This window comes from Monodelphis domestica, chromosome 7, assembly GCF_027887165.1.
Source record: "Monodelphis domestica isolate mMonDom1 chromosome 7, mMonDom1.pri, whole genome shotgun sequence".
NCBI classification, from domain to species: Eukaryota; Metazoa; Chordata; class Mammalia; order Didelphimorphia; family Didelphidae; genus Monodelphis; species Monodelphis domestica.
Window position 1 is genome coordinate 195,133,457 of NC_077233.1, and position 20,763 is coordinate 195,154,219.

A 20,763-nucleotide genomic window follows, 5' to 3' on the forward strand; every position below is an offset into this window, starting at 1 on the left:
CTTTATTCTCTACCTATGTATTGGGACTGGCTTCTTTAGCTAGGTAACTTGGTGGGTAGAGTGCCAGGCTTGAAGTCAGGAAGACTCATCTTCTTGAGTTCAAATCTAGCCTCAGATTCTTAACTAGCCATGTGTCCCTGGATATGTCACTTAACCCTGCTTATCTCAGTTTCTCATCTGTCAAATGAGCTGGAGAGGAAAATGACAAAACACTCTTGTATCCCTGCCAAGAAAACCCCAAATGGGGTGACAAAGAGAAACTGAAAAATAACTCAGTAACTTTAGTTCAGCAAGTAATTAAATGTTTATTGTCTGTCATGTCTAACAAAGCATTTTTTAAAGGAGTAAATATGGTCTCTTCTTTGTATTTTCCTGAGGATATAAGATAAGGCTTATGCTTAGAAAATAACTAATTATGTGCTTGATGTCCCTTCAATAAAAATAACCCTGTTTTAAAATAGCAATTGATTTTTATATAGGACTTTAAAGTTTGCAAGACATTTGCCACCCTATAACAAGTCTAAAGTATATCAGAATCAAATTCTCAGGTTTTGTTTTTGAAAACAAACAAACAACTCCCCCCTCCCCCTTTAGTTTCTATCTTAGTCTCAGTTCAAAGATAGAAAACTGGCCAAGCCTAGACAATTTAGGTTAAGTAACTTGCCCAGGATCACACATCTAGGAATGTCTGAGGTCATATTTGAACCCAGGTCCTCCCAACTCCAGGCTTGGCATTCTATTCACTAAGCCCCGCTTATATTCTTTTTTGAAGGAGCATATCAAACATTTGTAGTTACATTCTATTTCAAAGATAAATTTGGGATTGGCCGCAGCGTGAAATTGATTAGCCCAGCTAAAATCATCCTGAGCTAGATGGCAAAACTCTATAAAACCCTTTTCAAGGCTACCTGAAAATTAGTTTTATTCTCAGTTTCTTTAACATGATGATCTTTATAACTTGTTTCCATCTCGTAGCCTGGATTGAGGTAGATTATATAACCTCCTTCATAGATATAAAACTTATTTCCATTTAAATAGTAAAATTTTTGCAAAAAGTTTTGCATAAAAATGCAAATAAAAATTCCCCAAACATATGGGCTATTAATTTGAAATACCATATTGAAAAGTAGATAACACTGGCCAACATGGATTTGAACATTGGTCAAATAGAGGCTAGTTGAGTAATTTTCTGTTGAGTGTGAAGAAAAACGAACGGATCATTTTCTTTACTGGCTTGGGAGGGAGCGTCATCCTTCTGAAACTGACCTTGCACATATTCTTTTTCATTTTAGGTCCTGCACCAGATGTCGTTTCAGATAAGATCTACCAGATCAGCAGAACAATCGAGGAGTATGCCATCTGTCCAGATCTCCGAATTGACTTATCTCGACTAGGAAGACAAGAATTTGATCTGGAGAACAAATTCAAACCCTTCAGAGGTAACAGAGCAAACGTCATTTCAAATGATACAGCATCATCACTCTCTGGATCATGAGAGCTGGCATTGTCTTAGAATTGTTATTATGGGGGGAACAAAATCAGAGATGTTTGGTGAACCAGATCTCAAGAATAGCTATTTGTGCCCAGCATCTATGTGTTGTTAAGAAGGAAGGAGCGAAGGGAATGTGCATTTATTAAGTTCCTACTTTGTGCAGGTGATCTGCTTAAGAGCTCTACCTCGTTTTATTCCTCACAACCCTGGGAAGAAGGCATTATTATGATCCCTCTTTTCTATTTGAGGCAGATAGAGGTTAAGTGACTTGTTTAGGGTCAAACAGCTAGTAAATGTCTGAGGCTTCATTTCAACTGAGGTCCTTCTGGCTTCAGGTCCAGTGCTTTATCCACTGCCACCTAGCAGCCTGTTGAGGAAGTTCCTTCAAAATCGATTACCATATCCCATGTGGTTTCAAATCAAATGAAGTAGCATATTTAAAGTACTTTGCAAACTTTAAGGAACCATTAGTGCTAGCTATTATTATTCATATTATTTTCATTTATTCATTTATTATTATTATTATTATATATTATTATTAAAACTCCTCAGGGAGGAGTAGTATTTCTGGTATGGAGGGCTTGTCGTACCCTCCTAGGGCAGCTCTCCAGCCTCTGACCCTCACCTGACACCCAGCTCTCACTTGTGGCTCCCAGTAGCTGCTAGTATGCAGCAGCGGCCACACCCCGGGCAACGGCTTCAACAGGCCGGCTAAACCTTGTGAGGGTAGCCATTGGGTCGTCGACCCCTGGTGAACCAGGGCTTTGCTCACCCAGCATGTGAAGACTGCTTTGGCTGAACAGGCGGAAGAAACCAATAAGAAGGTTCAACGGCTGAGAGGGCGACGCAGCAAGGCACTGTGGAGTGCTCAGGGCGTGTTGGAGCACAAAAGACAACACGGCCTCCAATGCAGCTGAGGAAGTCTCCAGTAACGACTTTTCGTGCCACTGGACCCAGGCTTCCAAAGCCGAGAGACTGGGACTGTCTCTGTGCATCGACTCTTCCACTTAAATCTCCCTCACGCACAAGTGTCTTTGTGTACTCATCTATCCTCCATAGATGAAAATGCACAGACAGTCATCCTCTGTTACTGAGAGACTACTACTACTATTATTATTAAAAAATCTTACCTTCTGCCTTGGAACCAATACACAGTATTGTGTATTCAAGGCAGAACCAATACTGTGTATTGGTTCCAAGGCAGAAGAATGGTGAGGACTAGGCAGTGGGGTTAAGTGACTTTCCTAGGGTCACACAGCTAGAAAGGGTCTGAGATCAGATTTGAACCCAGGTCCTCCCAATGCTAGATGTGGCTCTTGATCCATTGAACCACCTGGAATCCCTCATGTTCTTTTTTAGAATGCGACTTAGGAAAGTCTCATTTACTTCTCTTTTATAGAACTTTTTATAGAACTTTGAAGAATCTCAGTAAGTAACCTGCCCGAACCTCTTCTCCTCCCCTCTCCTCCCTTTTCTCTCCCTCTCTCTTTATAAACAGTGAGGGGGGATGTGCTCTATAACCCTTAAATAGTGCAGGAAAGATTTAATGTGGAGACAAGGGTGCTAATTGCAATATTTTGTACTGGGGCTCTCTGATGATATCTGCTGATTTGCATTGATAGAGGGGATTTTCTTACTGGGAGCTCCCTACTACCTTAGAAATCTCAGGTCTGGACTTCAAATAAACAAATTTCAATTTTAAGAATTAATTTTGTAAAAATCAGAATGAAACAGCTAACAAAAATTCTGCTTCCACTTGCTAGCAGTATGACTATGGTTGAGTCACTTAGTTTTCACTGGGGAAGCTGCTTCATGTGCAGTGGCCAAACCATTCTGGCTGGCAGGTTAAACCAGGCTGAGGGACTCAGACCATTGATGAGTCTCCAGGCACGTGAAGATCCCTCCTTGAACCCCCCACCCCACCCCTGCCCAATCCATGGAAGGGTGGATGAGAACAATTTGTTCCAATGGCCACAAAGGCAGCAGAAGGGGACCCCATGAAATGCTTAGAACTTGGCCAGATATTGAAAAAGCCAAGATGGCATCCTAGCCCTCTTCAGTCCTTTTTGTTTTGTCAACGGACTTGGATTCCTGGAAGAGAGAGTGAGACCATCGACTTTATGAAACTCTGTCTCACTTAAACCCAACTTAGAGATGAGTCAAAAGATATCACCAGTGATAGCACTTTGGTCCTCTTGGGGTACAAAGGACAACAACTAACCAACTGGGACACCACTATTGAATCACCCATGCCCTTAGGCAAGCCTAGAGAGAGCCACAGGGCTGGGTAGGATTTACCTGGGGATCTTCGAAAGTTTAATGTTCATCATATCCTCCTCCTCCTCCTCCTCCTCCTCCTCCTCCTTCTCCTCCTCCTCCTCCTCCTCCTCCTCCTTCTCCTCCTCCTCCTCCTTCTCCTCCTCCTCCTCCTCTTCATCCTCCTCCTCCTCCTCCTCCTCCTCCTTCTCCTCCTCCTCCTCCTCCTCATCCTTTATCCTCCTCCTCCTCCTCCTTCTCCTCCTCCTCCTCCTCTTCATCCTCTTTCTCCTCCTCCTCCTCCTTCTCCTCCTCCTCCTCCTCTTTCTCTCTTCCTCCTCCTCCTCCTTCTCCTCCTCTTCCTCTTCCTCCTCTTCCTTCTCCTCCTCCTCCTCCTCTTCCTCCTCCTCCTCTTCCTCCTCTTCCTCCTCTTCCTTCTCCTCTTCCTTCTCCTCCTCCTCCTCCTCCTCTTCCTCCTCCTTCTCCTTCTCCTTCTCCTCCTCCTTCTCCTCCTCCAAGCTTGTGTCTTCTCATTTCATAGTCAAAAAGCATGTATAGTCACTTCCACTGTAACTCAATATATACATTCTCCCAAAGCAAAATATATACTATATATAAAATATATATGCAATATATACATTCGCCCTAGCAAAAAGCTTGCTAGGCAAAACTGTGCAATTAAAAATCACAGAACTTAAAGGGGAAATGGGGTTAGGGGTATGCCATTCAAAACCTTGAATATAAACCTAATGAAAATAGCAGCACAATTTTACACATGGCAAATAATTAATAAATGTACCAATATATAATAAATACTGGCAGCTGTTTTGATGCTTTAGATTGCTACTCAGGGCCTGGATCCAATTCCCACAAGGCCAAGGCTGGCAAAGTTGGGTAGCATTTTCACAGAGGAAAGTGAGGATCAGCCTTCTCCTCCACCCTCGCCTCCTACTGTATCAGAAGATAGACTTTATTTTATTTTTTATGATCCTTATCTTCTGTATTAAAAACAATACTATGTATTGATTTTAAGGTAGAAGAATGGCTAGGCAATGGAGGTTAAGTGACTTGCCCAGGGTCACACAGCTACGTAGTATCTGAGGCCAGATTTGAGCCCAGGACCTCCTATCTTCAGGCCTGCCTCTTTATCCACTGAGCCACCTAGCTTCCCTAGGAAGATATCCTTTTAAAATTAATTTATTTTAGAATATTTTTCCATGATTCCATGATTCATGTTCTCTCCCTCCTGTCTTCTCGCCTCACTCCCAGAGCTGATAAGCAAGTCCATTGGTTTATACATGTATTACTGCAGAAGATATCCTTTAAAAATCGCTGGGGGGAGTGTGCACCAGAAGGGCCACAGCTCATGAATTACTGTGAAGTGGTATAATTTTTTGCATAAGCAAACACAAAATTCGTGTTACTCAAAAATCATTTCCTACTATATTGATTGGCCTGGAACAAATTCACATCTTTGCAAGCAGCTCTGTAGCAGAACCGACTTTATTTAGAGCAGGATATTGAAATAGGTGCTGGGCAGGGTGGAGGGAATCCAGGCAGAGGCAAGAGAAAATACAATTCCTGCCCTTGTTTATCACTTAGGCGGAGAGACAAAATACTCAGACAAAATGATTTGGGAACAAAAGAAGTCAGATTTGCCAATGCAAAAGAATCTAGCACAAACTGAATCCTTGTGCTGTCTGGAGCTGGCCAACAAGGTTGACTCAGGCTATTCTTCTGGGAAATAGAGGGGGCATTTTAAAGTGGGAGGCATGGTTTTTGTCCCTTCTCAGTTAAAAAAAAGTCGGAAAAAACCTGGCAAGTTTCCCTTATCTCAGGTTTAGACCCGCTGTCCTGGCTCTGCTGCCTCTGTGATAGCTGAGCTCTGAAGAGCTGCAGTCACCGGGGTGGGCAGGGATTCCTTGGCACCAAAGTAGAATTTGGGAAGGTATGTTTGGAACAATTTATGCACTGACCTCCCTTGATGGTTTAAGAGCTCAAACAGTCAGCACCTCATTGTAGGCTTGACTAATTAAAAGTCAACCAAATCCTTTTGCTGCTCACTTGTCCAACTAGGAGAAATTTCCACTTTTCAATGACTCCTGGGTGCTTTCTTGCAGACTTCCATTGTGGTGCCAGGTTTGATTTGTCCTCATTACCTGCCACATAACCAGAGGTGTGCTGGAGCCAGCTCACATTGGCTGGAGAGAGCCAATCCTTAAAACTGTTGTTGTGACTGAGCATTCTATACCCTAGACATCTTAAAGCACTACAAGTCAGCGTTCAGTGGTTTTGTTGATTGTCTAGATGTAACAAAGTGAAGGAGAAAAGAATATAGTATAAACGTAAAAGTCTGTTGTGTGTATATTTATTAAAAAGTTAAGAATTAATTAGCAGCTAGATGGCACAGTGGATAAAGTGCCAGAATTAAAGTCAGGAAAATCTGAGTTCAAATTCAGCTTCAGACTCTTAATAACAATGTGACCCTGGGAAAGTCACTTCACCTTTTTGCCTCAGTTTCCTCATCTGTCAAATGAGCTGGGAAAGAAAATGGCAAATCACTCCAGTGTCTTTGCCAAGAAAACCCCCCAAAGGGGTCACAAAGAGTCAGAATTGAGCAATATTTATTAAAAATAACATTAAAAATTGACCAATGTATTAATTTAATTTTCCTGAAGATTTCTTTAAGTAGGTACCAATTTGACCATATCCCTCTCTTCCCCCAAAATCTTCATTCATTCACTTTTGCCTCCAGTATGAAATATAAAGTCCCAAATAGTAGCATTTATAGACTTTCAGAGTTGTAGTAGATAGTGCTGTGCCTGCAATCAGGAAGGCTCATTTCCTTGAGTTCAAAACTGGTCTCAGACTCTTACTATCAATATAGCCCTGAGCAAGTTGCTTCTTCCTGTTTGCCTTAATTTCCTCATGTGTCAAATGATCTGGAGAAGGAGGTGGCAAACCATTCCAGCATCTTTGTGAAGAAAACCCTAAAGGGGGTCCTGAAGAGTATGATATAACTGAAAAATAGCTGAGCAACAACAAAAAGATTCTGACTCCAGGCTACATTTTAGATTGACAAACTCAACCATCCTTCACCATTCTTTTGCACATACTTAGAATGGACTCCTTCTTCGAATTCTTAGTTTTTTTTTTCCAGGATCAGAGTGTGTGCCACCCTCTCCAAGAAGTAGTTAGTTCTTTATCCGTTCTTCAGTTATCTGGGTAAATGTAACTCTTTGATAAAGGCAGCTTGATGGCCCAGTGGATAGAGATGACCTTGGAGTCAGGAGGACCCGAGTTCAAATCCAGTCTTAGATACATAGTAGCTGTATGACCCTGGACAAGTCACTTTACCCCTTTTGCTTTGGTTTTCTCATTGGTCAAGTCAGCTAGAGAAGGAAATGGCAAATCACGTCAGTGTCTTTGCCAAAAAACACCTAAATGGGATCACAAAGACTCAGACATGATTAGCTAAATAACAACCCTATAATAGAAGTATTCTACATGCTACTCAAGGGTGGAGTGAGTTTTCTTTGTACTGCAAACACTTCATACAGTACTTGCTTCTATATTGACCCACTGAAGGAATAAATATTCACTTTACTAGCTGAAAAGATTTGTAGCATGTATATATAATGATTCAAGTTAAAATAAATTTTAAAACATCAGGCAGAGACACCTTCGAGATTATCTTGTTTAGAAACTAAGACCTTTAAGAGAAGCAACTGATTTCAGATCACACAGTAAGAGACAGAGCAAAAACTTGAATCCTTCATGATTTTAGGTTAAATATAATTTATTACTACTGATAATTTAAAAGTAATTTTATTTATTTATGATCATTTTTATTGGTGCTCTCAATTTTTTAAACATCACATTTCTGGAAATATTCCTCCTCCAACTTCCCTCCCTTTCCATCTATCTTATCACAAAGAAACATAGTAAAAATAAATTAGTATAGTGATGTGATCTGGCAATGTATATAATATTCTTTTGCCCTTATGGTTTCCCATATATTTTGTTATCTTTTCTCTGGTATTAGGATTGGTTGGTTATTCAAATGATTCAGGGCTTAGCTCTAAAAGTATAATCTATAAAATTATGATTATATTCATTTGCAAGGTACAACTGCAAATAATAATATTTATATGTTTATTATATATATAGTAGTCAGGCACTGTGCTAAGCACTCTAAAAATATTATTTCATTTGATCTTCAAAACAACCCTGGGAGACAGGTGCTGTTATTATCTCCATTTCATAGTTGATGAAACAGACAGAGGAAAAGTGACTTGCCCAAGGACACACACTTAGTAAGTATCTAGAGACTTAATGTACAAAATATAATCTATAATGTACAAAAATATCTCCTTCATCCCAGAAGGCCAAATCCAGTGTTAAGCCACCAGGTGAAATCAAGTCAGGTCTTAGACAGTCAACAAATATTTGTTATGTGCCCAATATATTCCAGGCAACGTACTAAGTACCATGGATACCTTAATTTCCACAAGCTCATAGTCTGTTAAGAGAGGTGACTCACATAGATGACTACCATGATTTCCTTTTGTTTTCTGTTCGTAGTGGAGATAGTGGATCCAGTGGATATCTATCTCAATCTCCTTCGGACCATCTTTGACTTTAATGCCATTAAGAGTTTGCTGACTGGACCCAATCAACTTAAAATCCGAGTGGATGCCATGCATGGAGGTGAGCTTATTGGCTAGGCAAGAAAAGTTAAGATGGGCCCTCAGACTCTTAACCAGCTCTTTCTGTTTTGTTTTTGTTTTTTTTGTCTGATAATGAGGAATAATAGATTGATTGGCATTTTGATGAAGTATGTCTTCTCAAATGTGAAGATTGCTCTGGAAGACCTTTGTATTCTAATTTCATTCTTATAACTCTGGTGAAAATAGGGTGAAAAAGTGGGTATAAAGTTCTGGGTATTTCATGTGGATATAATGAAACTGTAGTCCTTGTTTCTTGTTTATTATTTTCAAGCATCAACAAGGTCTTCCAAAAAATTTATAAGCTTACGTGTTAGGGCAGTGTTCAGCTTAAAACTTTGGGAACACTCTGTATTTCTTTCCATGGGCTAAAACAGATATTCTTAGAGTTTTAGGAGATATCAAAGGCTATTTAGTCCAACCTCAATCTAATCATGAATCTCATAAGCTATATCTCCTCTCAATGGTAATCTTTAGGATGTCTAAGCTAAAGTTTATGAAGCTTACTTTGGAAATTAGTATTATGTAGGATTTGTACTTTACAAAACGAAAAAGAAGGTTAAGCTAAAACATTTTTTTCAACATTTATTTGGAACAGCAAATTTTATTTTATGATGATGCTAGCATAACACCATGCAGGCACCAAAAAGAATTTTTCTTTTAAAATAATTATTATTGATGTTTATCATAAGAATTTAGATAACCAATGAACACATTGATGTGTAGTTAAAATATTTTCCAAAATATATTACATTTGCAGAAATAGACAGTTGGTGGACATAATACATAATTCACATGTAGCCATTAATAAATGAAAAAATATGAGAAAAATAACCTCAGCATCCAGTAATCTACTTTCCAATAATTCTTTCAAACGTCTCCTAAATCTCAATCTCCACTAATTTTACTCTGCTGCATCACCAAGCAACCAATTGACATTTATTATGTACTTACTGTGTGCTAGGCACTGCTGGCTCATTGGCTACAAATACAATGGAGGAACTTAAAATCCAATTGGGGAAGTCAACAAGTACATATAAATACATACAGAATAAATAACAATAAATATAAGGCACTTAGATGCAAGGTAGGGCACTAGCAGTTGGAGGTGGAGGGAATCAGAGGAAACTTCTTGCACATGGAAGTGAACCTGGGTCCTTGGAAGTCCAACTATTATAGGATAGTCTCTGGTAGGCTCTGTGTGTGGACTTACAAAGATATTTTTGGGGAAAATGTCATGGAGCTTGCATGTTTTACTTTATGTTGCAGTTTGAATTACAACCAGAGGATTTTTTTTTTCTCCTGGGACTTTGAATGGATTGTTGTGTATGTTTGTGATCAGAACAAAGAGATTTCCACTCTCCTGCAAAGATCTGAAGTTAGGTGACACATATCTTTTCTTCTAGTTATGGGACCCTATGTAAGGAAAATCCTGTGTGATGAGCTAGGGGCCCCAGCAAATTCTGCAATAAACTGTGTTCCTCTGGAGGACTTTGGAGGACAACACCCTGACCCAAACCTAACATATGCAACCACCCTTCTGGAGGCAATGAAAGGAGGAGAATATGGTTTTGGAGCTGCATTCGATGCTGATGGGGTGAGCATCAAGGACTGGTTCTCTTCCCTCCTAACCATTTATTACAATACTTAAATGTCAGGTGTTTGTGGTACAGTAGAAAAGGCGATGAATTGAAAATCAGAGGACCTGGGTTCAAAAGCTGCCATTTACAATGTGTATAACCTTGGATAAGTCACTTTTTTACCTTTCTGGGCTTCAGTTTCTTCATTTATAAAAATCAAGGGGTTGGATAAGATAGAGCTATCAAACTCAAATGGAAATGGGGTCACTGATTTACACATGAAGATTCCTTCGGGCTACAAAATTCAAATGCAATGCTATCTACATTTTATTACATTTTTATTTATTTTAAAAAATATTTCCCGGTGACTTTTTACTCTATTTTGGATTGCACTCAAGAGTATTGTGAGCCACATGTGACTGTGTGTTGGACACCTCTAGAACAGATGACCAGCTTTCTTCTAGCTTTAAATCTGTGCACCCACAACCCTCACCGTAGCTAGAATTGAGTATGATTGTGGCCAGGTTGGTCCTGCTGTTCAGTCCTTGTCCTATTAAGTGCTCCGATTCTTCATGACCCCTTTTGGGGTATTTTAAGTAAAGATACTGGAGTGGTTTGCCATTTCTTTCTCCAGCTCATTTTACAGATGAGGGAAATGAAGCAAACAAGGAGAAGCGACTTGCCCAGGGACACAGCCAGTAAGAGAATCTGATGCAAGATTTGAACTCGGGAAGATGGCTCTTTCTGATTTCCGATGCAGAGCTTTATCCCTTGTGCCACCCACCTGCCTGACACCAAGGTGGAAAATGCAGAAGTGGACACTTGTATTTGAAGCATTGTTTTTTTCTATCTATTTTTAGCTAAAATTTGCTTAATGCTTTTTATGTGTTTATAAAGAACATTGGTATAGAAATTAGATATTCTTAGACCATGCTTTTGTTATTCATTCACTGACTCCACATTGTGTGCTTCATAGAAAGACCCATTTTAGCGTCAATGCGGGACCTTGTTAGACATTGTTCTCCACTCTGACCTGAGAAGGCTACATCCTTGACGATGGTGGTGGGCTGTTCCTGTGGGGATTCCTGGGACTTGCTTTCTGGGCTTTGTAGCTGAACCCTTGGACTTCTGGGCATTTCCACCCTAGAGTGGAACTTTCCTATGCGTATTATCTTCCCTAAGGGTGTTATAAGGGCTTTCTAACCCTTATTGATTATTGGTATAGTATGGTAATACCAAGAAATTTGTCCTGTGTGGACAGGCTGTCCGTGTGACTGTTTGAGAAAAATGGCTTCTCAGAGCAGCCTAAGGATTCGGGCTCAGTCAGTTGTATAAAAAATATATTTTTATCATGAGTAAAAAAACTAATGAAAGGGATAGTAAAAGGAAAGAAGTGGAAAAGAAATTCTTATAATATATAAGTCTCTATGTTAATAATTCTTACTCTAACCACCCAAAATCTAATCTGCAAAGATTTTCTTCTTTCCCAAACAAAAGTTGAGGCTACTCTCTCTTCCTACTTTATCTAAAGCCCCCCAAACCTTAATCTATCTACCTTAATATAAATTATACACAAGAGAAATAAGTTAGGTCTCTCTCTCTCTTCCTTATTGTATAGATAAACAAACAGCTGTGAATCTCCACAGCCTCTCTCCACTGGCACAGCAAGCATGTTGGGGCTTGCACTGATGTTTCACCCAACAATCTCCTTCACTTGTCAGGTCTTTTAGATAAATCTGTAGATGAAAAAACACTGAGATTTTCCCAATCCCACCAAGCAGCTCTTAGGACCTCCTTTCAGAACAGGGTCAGCCCAAAGAGTAAAAGTCAGTTGGGTAACTGACTCTCAAAGCACTCTGGGAAAATTCTCTTTTACCCATAAATCCATCTGATATCCTATTCAGATTTTTTATAGAAATCCAACTTATAACTCTCTTATGCATCTATCAATAACTTATGCTATTTAACTCTATTTCCTAATGAAATCTTAATTAATAAATAATTCTTTACAAGGGCAGGTAGGTGGTACAGTGGGTAGAGTGCCTACTCTGGAGTCAGGAAGGCCCAAGTTCAAATCTGATCTCAGACACTTAGTTGCTGTGTGACTCTGGGCAAGTCACTTGACCCTATCTGCCCAAGTTTCCTTTTCTGTAAAATGAGTTAGAGAAGGAAATGGCAAACCACTCCAGTATCTTTGCTAAGAAGAGTCCAAATGGGATCTTAAAGAGTTGGACACAACTGAAACAACAAAAAATATTTTCCTCAAATTAAACTGTGATCTTCTTTTGAGCAAAGACTTTCTTTTCCTGTTTCTGCAGCATTTAGACAAGGGCTTGGCACATAGTAAATGCCTGGTAAATGCTTTTCATTAATATAACCTGAGAATTCTAGAATACTAGAGACCTTAGTTAACACAAAAAACAAATAAACCAAAACCTGTGTTTTTCAGATGAGGAAAATGAGGCCCAGAGAAATTAGATGACTTGTTCAAGGTCCCTTGGCTAGTTACTGGCAGAGCTGGGATAATCATTCAGCTTTAATAGATTCTTCTTTTTTTTTTTAACCCTTACCTTCCACCTTAGAATCAATACTATGTATTGGTTCTAAGGCAGAAGAGCAATAAGAGCTAGGCTATAGGTGTTAAGTGACTCATCCAAGATGACACAGCTGAGAAGTGTCTGAGGTCAGATTTGAATCCAGGACCTCCCATCTCTAGACCTGGCTCTCAATCCACTGAGCAACCCAGCTGCCCCATCACATTTAATAGATTCTTGAAGATTAATTGAAAGATTTCATCATTGTGCTTCCAAGGTGCTATTTCAGTCTTTGGTAACTTTAAGGATTGCCTGAGAGCTTAGATAAAAGGAAGCTAATCAAAATCAGAGGCAAACTTCAGCTTCTAACCATGGTACTATCTAGGCACTGAAAAGAATTTTTTCATTAAAAATTATTTTTATTAATGTTGATATTATAACTAAACAAACCAATAAATATATTGACCATGGTTGTTAATAATAGTCTATACCCATAGTCTTCCATCTTGGTAAAAAAAAAGAGGTCGATTTTTCAACTTTGAGACCAAGCTTAATCATTACATTCACATAGTGTTCAGTTTTTGTTCTTTCTGTTTCTTTTATTGTATGTCATTGTCTTGATTCTCCTCATTTTACTCATGAATGTCTTTGCCTGCCTCCCTGGACCATTTCCTATAGAGCAATAATTTTTTTTTTTATAGTCCTATGACAGAATTTGTTTGGCCATTCACTACATAATGGCTCCATTTAGCCACAAAAGTGATTTTCCTTAAAAATAGGTCTGCCCAGGCCACCCCCTGCTCACTAAACCCCAGTGGTTCCCCATTGCCTCCAGGAGCAAGTACAAATGCTCTGGTTACCATTCAAAGCCCTTCACAACCTTTTCCCATCCTGCCTTTACAGTCTTCTTACACCTCACTCCCCTACACATATTCTTCAGTCCAATGGCATCAATCTCTCGGATCTTCCATGAATAAGACACCCCATCTTTCCATTCTGGGAATTTTCTCTGGCTCCCCCCATGCCTAGAATGCTTTTCTCTCTACTCCAACTACTGGCCTCCCCCTCTTCCTTTAAGTCCTAATGAGTCCCTTTCTACAGGAAAGTTTCCCTAACTGCACTTAATTCCGGTGCTTTCCCTCCTGTAATTATTTCCAATTTATTATGAATATGTTTATCCCCTCGCTTTGTATATATTTATATGCTGTCTCCCTAATTAGATTATAAGCTCCTTGGGGGCAGGGATTATCTTTTGCCTCTTTGTATATTCCCTGCTTAGCTCAGCATCTGCTTCATTGTTGTACTGTCCATGAGATTTTCTTGGCAAAGACCCTGGAGTGACGTGCCATTTCCTCCTCCAGTAGATGAAGGCAAACGGAGGTTAAGGGACTCATCTGGGTCACACAGCTAGGAAGTGTTTGAGTTCGGATTTGAACTCAGGTCTTCCTGACCCCAGGCTCAGCCCTCATCTTCTGAACCATCTAAGGTCTCTCCTGGGTCTGTCACATAGTATTAAGATCAGTGTTTCTTGATTGATTGACGTCTAGATATAGTTCAGACTTTTCTTCCTGAAGAGACTTTAGTCAGGCGCATCTCAGTGCCTTAAGAGAGCCAAGTTTGAGAAGGAAGCTGGAGATGCCACCATTTGGCCTGAAGGAGTGCCCTCCGGGGGCTTTGGGCACAGGGATAGCCGGCAATCAGCATACGAGGATGGGCTGCTCTCAGGCTTCTGCTTGGTCATGTTGTGTTTTCCCTCCTACAGGACCGTTACATGATCCTAGGCCAAAACGGCTTCTTTGTGAGTCCCTCCGATTCGCTGGCCATCATCGCTGCCAATCTGCCTTGCATTCCGTATTTCCGTCAGATGGGCGTTCGAGGGTTTGGGAGGAGCATGCCAACAAGTACAGCCCTGGACAGGTAAGGAAGACGTGCTCCTCTTGAGCATCCTCCCTCTTTGATGCTCATTTCAGTCATGCCCCGGGACCAGTCCTTAGCTTCCTCGTTGAACAGGATGGCGTGCAGCGTGTGGGCTCTGTAGATGCGAGGGTAGTGGGTGCATTTTCCCTTCCATTGTCCAGTATAAAGGATGGGGTTTGGGGGCCTGCCTTCTGCCTGGTGTGTGGCTACTAGACCCGTGGTTTAGATCTGCTTTGGCTTTCAGTCAGTGATGATGATGATAATGCTTGGCAAACGGCGGAGAACACGCTGGATTCGCCCAAACGTTTGGATTCCACCGACTAAGTGGTCAGTCTGTAGAAGCATGAAGGTGAATTTGTGCTGCTCCTCGTTTGGGATCGGATTAGGCTTTCTCAGAGTTCTTGCTGAAGCCAGAAAGGAATGGAGGGGAGCTCCGTGGCTGAGAATAATGTTAGAAAGGCGTCTCTTAGAATAGTCTCTGCTCCTGATGATTTTGAATTCTGAATGGCAGTCTGTGTAGATGATAATCCTCAACTATCCTCTTAGAAAAAACTTTGCCTTTCCAAATCTCCTTTTGGGCACTGCTATCGGAGTCACTGATACGTATCATTTGCACAAATTAAATTATCTTTAAGCAAAATTCAGAACTGTGAACTGATACAAACCATTTTGGGGAGCAATCTGGCATTATACCCAAAGAATTATAAAACCGAGAATACCTTTTGACCCAGCATTATCATTATTAGGTTTATTTCCAAAGGTGATCAGGGAAAAAGGAAAAAAAAACTCTACATGTTCTTAGATATTTATAGCTCTTTTTGTGGTGGCAAAGAGCTGGAAATTCCCCATCAACTGGGGAAAGGTTAGACAAGTTGTGGCATATGGTTGTGATGGGATACTACACAGCACCATAAGAAATGATGAGCAGGTCAATTTTTTTAAAGCATGGAAAAAACCAACATGAAATTATGAAGAGTAAAATAAGCAGAACCAAAAGAACAGTATATACAGCAACAGAAATACCGTTTGAAGAATATATTCACCTCCAGAGAGAATAGTGATCAATGGAAACAAGTAAGACACAGTTTTATATGTGCATATATCTCGTTGTTAAATGATCTCTTCTTTAGTGCAGGGACAGGAGGGATGGTGGGAGATATCTGGGAATTTCATGTTACAAACAAACAAAATTTTAAAAATAAAGTAAAATGAAACTTATGTGATATGCTTATATAGAGCAGATATTTTTAATAATTTGCCATCTTGAGTTAGGAGAGAGCATAGTCCAGACTTGACTCTTGGCCTCCTATAGGGAGAGGGCTCAACTATTTGATGGCTAGTACTTTTTTCTCCCCTTCTTGACTCCAGCCTATGTTTCTAGCCTCATTGTACATTATTCCTCTGCTCTTGATTCCCCACACCCAATACTCATCTCCCTTATTTATACCATCAGTCTCCCTTGAGTGAAGTGTACAACCTTTTCACTTCTGCCTCCTGGAATCCCTTAATATCTTGAAAATACAATTCACATATTCTTCTATAGAAAGCCTTTTTTGATTCTGACTTCTAGAGCCCTTCTTCTAGAATTTTCTTATATTTAAAGACATTTAACACTTAACATTGGGGAATGGCTAAACAAGTTCTTGCATAGGATTGTGATGGGATACTATTGCACCCTAAGAAATGATGAGCAAGTTAATTTTTTTTAAATGTTGAAAAACCTATGTGAAATTATGAGGAGTGAAACAAGGAGAACCAAGATATATATATATATACATACATATATATCAGTAGTAGTCTCTCCGTAACCGAGGATGACGATTGTCTTTGTGTGTTTTTGTGCACAAAGACACCTGTGCATGAAGATTTAAGTGGAAAAGTCGATGCACAGAGACAGTCCCACTCTCTCAGCGTTGGAAGCCTGGGTCCAGTGGCACGAAAAGTCGTTACACCTGGAGACTTCCTCAGCTGCATTGGATGGCCGTGTTGTCTTTTGTGCTCCAACACGCCCTAAGCACTCCACAGTGCCTTGCTGCGTCGCCATCTCAGCCGTTGAACCTTCTTATTGGTTTCTTCCTATATATATATATATATATATATCAATAGAAATATTGTTTGAGGAAAGAACAAGTCAATAGAAATAAGCAAGACAGTTTTATAAATACATTTAAGTTGTATTTATAGTTTTTTTAAAAAACAAAAAACTCTTACCTTATGTCTTAGAATAGATAGATACTAAGTATTGGTTCCAAGGCAGAAGAGAAGTAGGGACTAGGCAATTGGGGTTAAGTGACTTGTCTAGGGTCACACAGCTAGAAAGTATCTGAGATTGAGATTTGAATCTAGGACCTCCTATCTTGAGGCCTCCCTCTCTTCCACTGAGCCACTTAGCTGTCCCTATAGGTATAATTAAATACGTACATGCTATCTTCCCCATTAGAACATAAGCTTCTTCTGTTTTATTTATTTATTTTTTATTAAACCCTTACCTTCCATCTTGGAGTCAATATTATGATTTGGCTCCAAGGAAGAAGAGTGGTAGGACTAGGCAATGGGGGTTAAGTGACTTGCCCAGGGTCACACAGCCAGGACGTGTCTGAGGCCAGATTTAAACCTGGGACCTCCTGTCTCTAGGCCTGGCTCTCAATCCACTGAGCCACCCAGCTGCCTCCAGAACATAAGCTTCTTACAAGCAGAGACTGAATTTTTCTCTTTTTATATGCCCAGGACTTAACACATTGCTGGGTATATAGTAGGTATTTAATAAATGCTCACTGACTTGATCAATTTCAGCAAGTCAACAGGGGTAAGAATGAATGGTAGGCAAATTCATGTCTGGTATCTTTAAAGGGCAGATTGAGACAGTGTGACTTAATTGCTCATTTCTTCCTTTCTAAAAAAAGTCCCTCAGGATAATTCCATGTTCCTTTATGAGTTAGTGAAAAATATGAATGAAATAAGGAATTAGACTGCTAAAACCATTTCTGGAAACTCTAAGGAATAGGAAGGCAAAAACAAGGATTATCTTTCTAAACTAGAAGCACACCTTATTCTACTGAGTGCATTTAGCATTTTGGATAATTAGACAATTAGATCTCCACACTCCATTTGCATCCTACTCAGATGCTTCCTTGTGGGACAGTGAAGTTTAGTCTGATGGAACAAAAGCTTTGGCACTTCCTATCAAGCTGAAAAGATTTTTTCATATTGTCTCATTGATGGATAGACATCCAGGGATCAATTAAGAGAAGCTCATATCAAAACGTTCATTGGCTACTGGGTGATTCTAACCTTTTTTTTTTAGTCATAGCAACTCTTGAAAACCACCTACTATTTTCATATCAATGCATTATTGAGTAACCATGCCAATAAAATCATAGATGTTTGGAAATATCGATATGGCATGATTATCAATTTTGTGAGTGATATATAGCATAGTGGATTAGAGTGAGAGAATTGGAGTGTGGGAATCCTGAGTTTACATCCTGCCTCAGACTCATTAGCTGTATGAGTATGCCACATTACTCCTTATATTTTTATTTTCCTTATCTGTAAAATGGGGATAATCATAGTACTTATTTCTTAGGGTTGTTATCTAAGATACAATGAGATTATATATATGCATATATGTATATATACATAGTGCTTTGTTAGCCTTAAAACATCAAATGAGATAATTGTAAAGCATTTAGCACAATGTCTGGTACATAGTAGGTGCTATATAAATTTTAGCTATTATTATTATTATTACTGAAAATGACCAGCAAAGTGAAAGAACAATTTCAGTTCTGTTACAAGCCCACTTTTTAATATGTTGTTTTGCAAATTATGTAACTTCTCTTAGTCTTAGTTTTTTTGTGTGTAAATGTGCCTACCTCGCAGAATTTTTGGGTGGACCACATTAGATATTATAGCATATGTAAAGTGTTTTGCAAATCTGTATAAATGCTTAGATGACTACCACCACTATTAATACTACTGCTGCTGCTATTATCATTATTACTCCTATTATTCCTACTACTTCTACCACTACCACTACTACTAGTACTACTACTATAGGCAAGGAAGAATAGAACATGTATTGAGTAGCATAGTGAGGATTAAAAAAGATCTTGGCAGAACAGAATAATGAGACGAATCTAAAGAGTCTAGATTTAGTACGAATGAATGTAAAGTCTATCACAGATTAAAAAACAACCTATATAAATCCATGATCAGGAGATATGTGTAGACAATTGCTTATGTGAAAAAACACCTGGAACTACCCCCCTCCCTACAAAGACTGCAAACTAAAAATGAAGCAGTAATGAGATATGGCATTCCTCCAAAGCTAATTTGTTTCTAGACTGTACTAATATCAAGAGATTGTCAAGAATGAAGGAAGTGGTGATCCCACTGTAATCTGACATAATTAGACCACATCTGGAATGAATGGTTGGATAGATGGACAGATGAATGGATAGATAGATAAATGAATGAATAAAAGATATTTATTAAGCATTTACTTTGTGCAAAGCATTGTACTTTTGGAGAATTATATTCGGTTCTGGCTGGGTATCATATTCTAGAAAACCAAAAGGGGCCAAAATGTTAATGGCTAAGGACAGTGAGAAGATTGGAGGTTTGGCTACACCCGAACTAATTAAAGAAACTAAGAAGGGAGGGCATGTTAGCTTTTGTCCGTATTTAATGAACATTTGTGTAGAAAATGAATTATGTTTGTTCCTTTTGACCCCAGAGAGCAGACATAGGAACAATGGTAGGCTGTGAATAGGAAGATTCAGGTTTCATATAAAGAGAAACTTCCTGGGCAATCAGAGCTCTCCAAAAGTGGAATGGGCTGTCTCAAGACACAGCTTTTTCCCTTCTCACTGGAGGTCTTAGAGCAGAAGTTCTGTGTGTGTGTGGGGGGGGGGGGGGGCGGGGTATTGGGGGGGGGTGTAGAGGGATTGTTTTAGTGGTATGGATAGGATTACATGTTCTCTGAGATCCCTTGCAATGTTGAGATTCCAGGATTCTGAGTCTTTCCCCCCCAATAAATAATTCTACTTTAATGGAAAAGTAATGATTTAGACAGATACAGTGTACACATTTGCCATTAGGAAAAAGAATATATATAAATATGGGTGTGTGTGTGTGTGTATAAATATATATGCAAGCTGGTTTACAAGCTAGAGAAACAATAAACCAATAGAAAAACACATTATCCAGTTAAGTCCAATGACACGGAATACTTATTATTGGGGCTTTACAAAGGCTTTTGTAAACAAAAAACAAAAAAAACCAAACCCTTTCCCAGATGATTTCTTTCACTCTTGCTGTCTATTCACATGATATGTTATATAAAAATGTCCAAAATTTAAAATGCATACAGACACATGTTTTACAAACAAATTCCACTTGTAAACGAGGTAGACTCACTGAGATGTATTGTAGGAGGTTCTGTCTATGTTGGTCATGGCTCATTTGGGTTTCTCAGCATAAGGTTTTCTAATTTTTTTTAATTCATGTCTTATAAAAGGGCAATTAGTCACTTAGCCGGCTACATATGCCAGTGTTACGCCATAGAACCAATCAGCCTTCTGGCCCCCAAAATTAAGTTGTAAAAATTCTACCTGCATGAACTCTATTGTGACTTCTATTAGCCGGTAGCCCCACAAAGGGACCTAGAGACTGAGTTAACACACTGGAAACTGCAGGGTTGGCTTGGCTTGTGTTGTAAATTTCAACAGACCCCTGGGTGGTCACCGAGAGTAGCACCAGTTGTATATCCTGAAGGTAACACTTTTTTTAATGATACAGCACACATTGACACCATTATTCGAGCCCTTCCTTGGATTGTATTTGAAACTAGGTTTTTCTTCTGGCCAGAACTTCCACTAATGAATCTGACCAAATCCATAAATGAGACTAACACCCCATTCACCAGCCCCCCAGACCAGTTAATGTTCTCTCTAGGAGATGGCCAGTGACTCTCAAAAACCTGGCCAGGAGAAGCTGCTTTTATTCTGACAGCAGAAATGATTTGGCCTCTTTCTGGTGGAAATTTCCCAGTCCTTCTTGATTTCACTTTATCCATCCCTTCCCAGTAAATCTCAGTTTAAGTCAGAAACTGGAGGCCTTGCTTAGAAATTTCACAAAGGACCTGTTCTGATATGTAAGTGACCATTTAAAAGGATTATTCATGCTTGCTGGTTGGGATTCAGAATTCTGTAGGGCTCTGACTTGCTGATTTGTTTTGGCTAATTTGATATCTT

At 39.5% G+C, this 20,763-nt stretch overlaps 1 protein-coding gene across 1 annotated transcript in view; it reads left to right on the top strand.

The window, feature by feature from the left end:
- Nucleotides 1–20,763, top strand: part of PGM5 (phosphoglucomutase 5) — a 242,042-nt gene that overhangs the window by 36,268 nt on the left and 185,011 nt on the right. The window contains exons 3-6 of the mRNA XM_001365519.4: nt 1,293–1,439; nt 8,333–8,458; nt 9,882–10,072; nt 14,352–14,506. Of these exons, the coding sequence (XP_001365556.2) occupies nt 1,293–1,439; nt 8,333–8,458; nt 9,882–10,072; nt 14,352–14,506 (619 nt within the window). The remainder of the gene's footprint in view (nt 1–1,292; nt 1,440–8,332; nt 8,459–9,881; nt 10,073–14,351; nt 14,507–20,763) is intronic.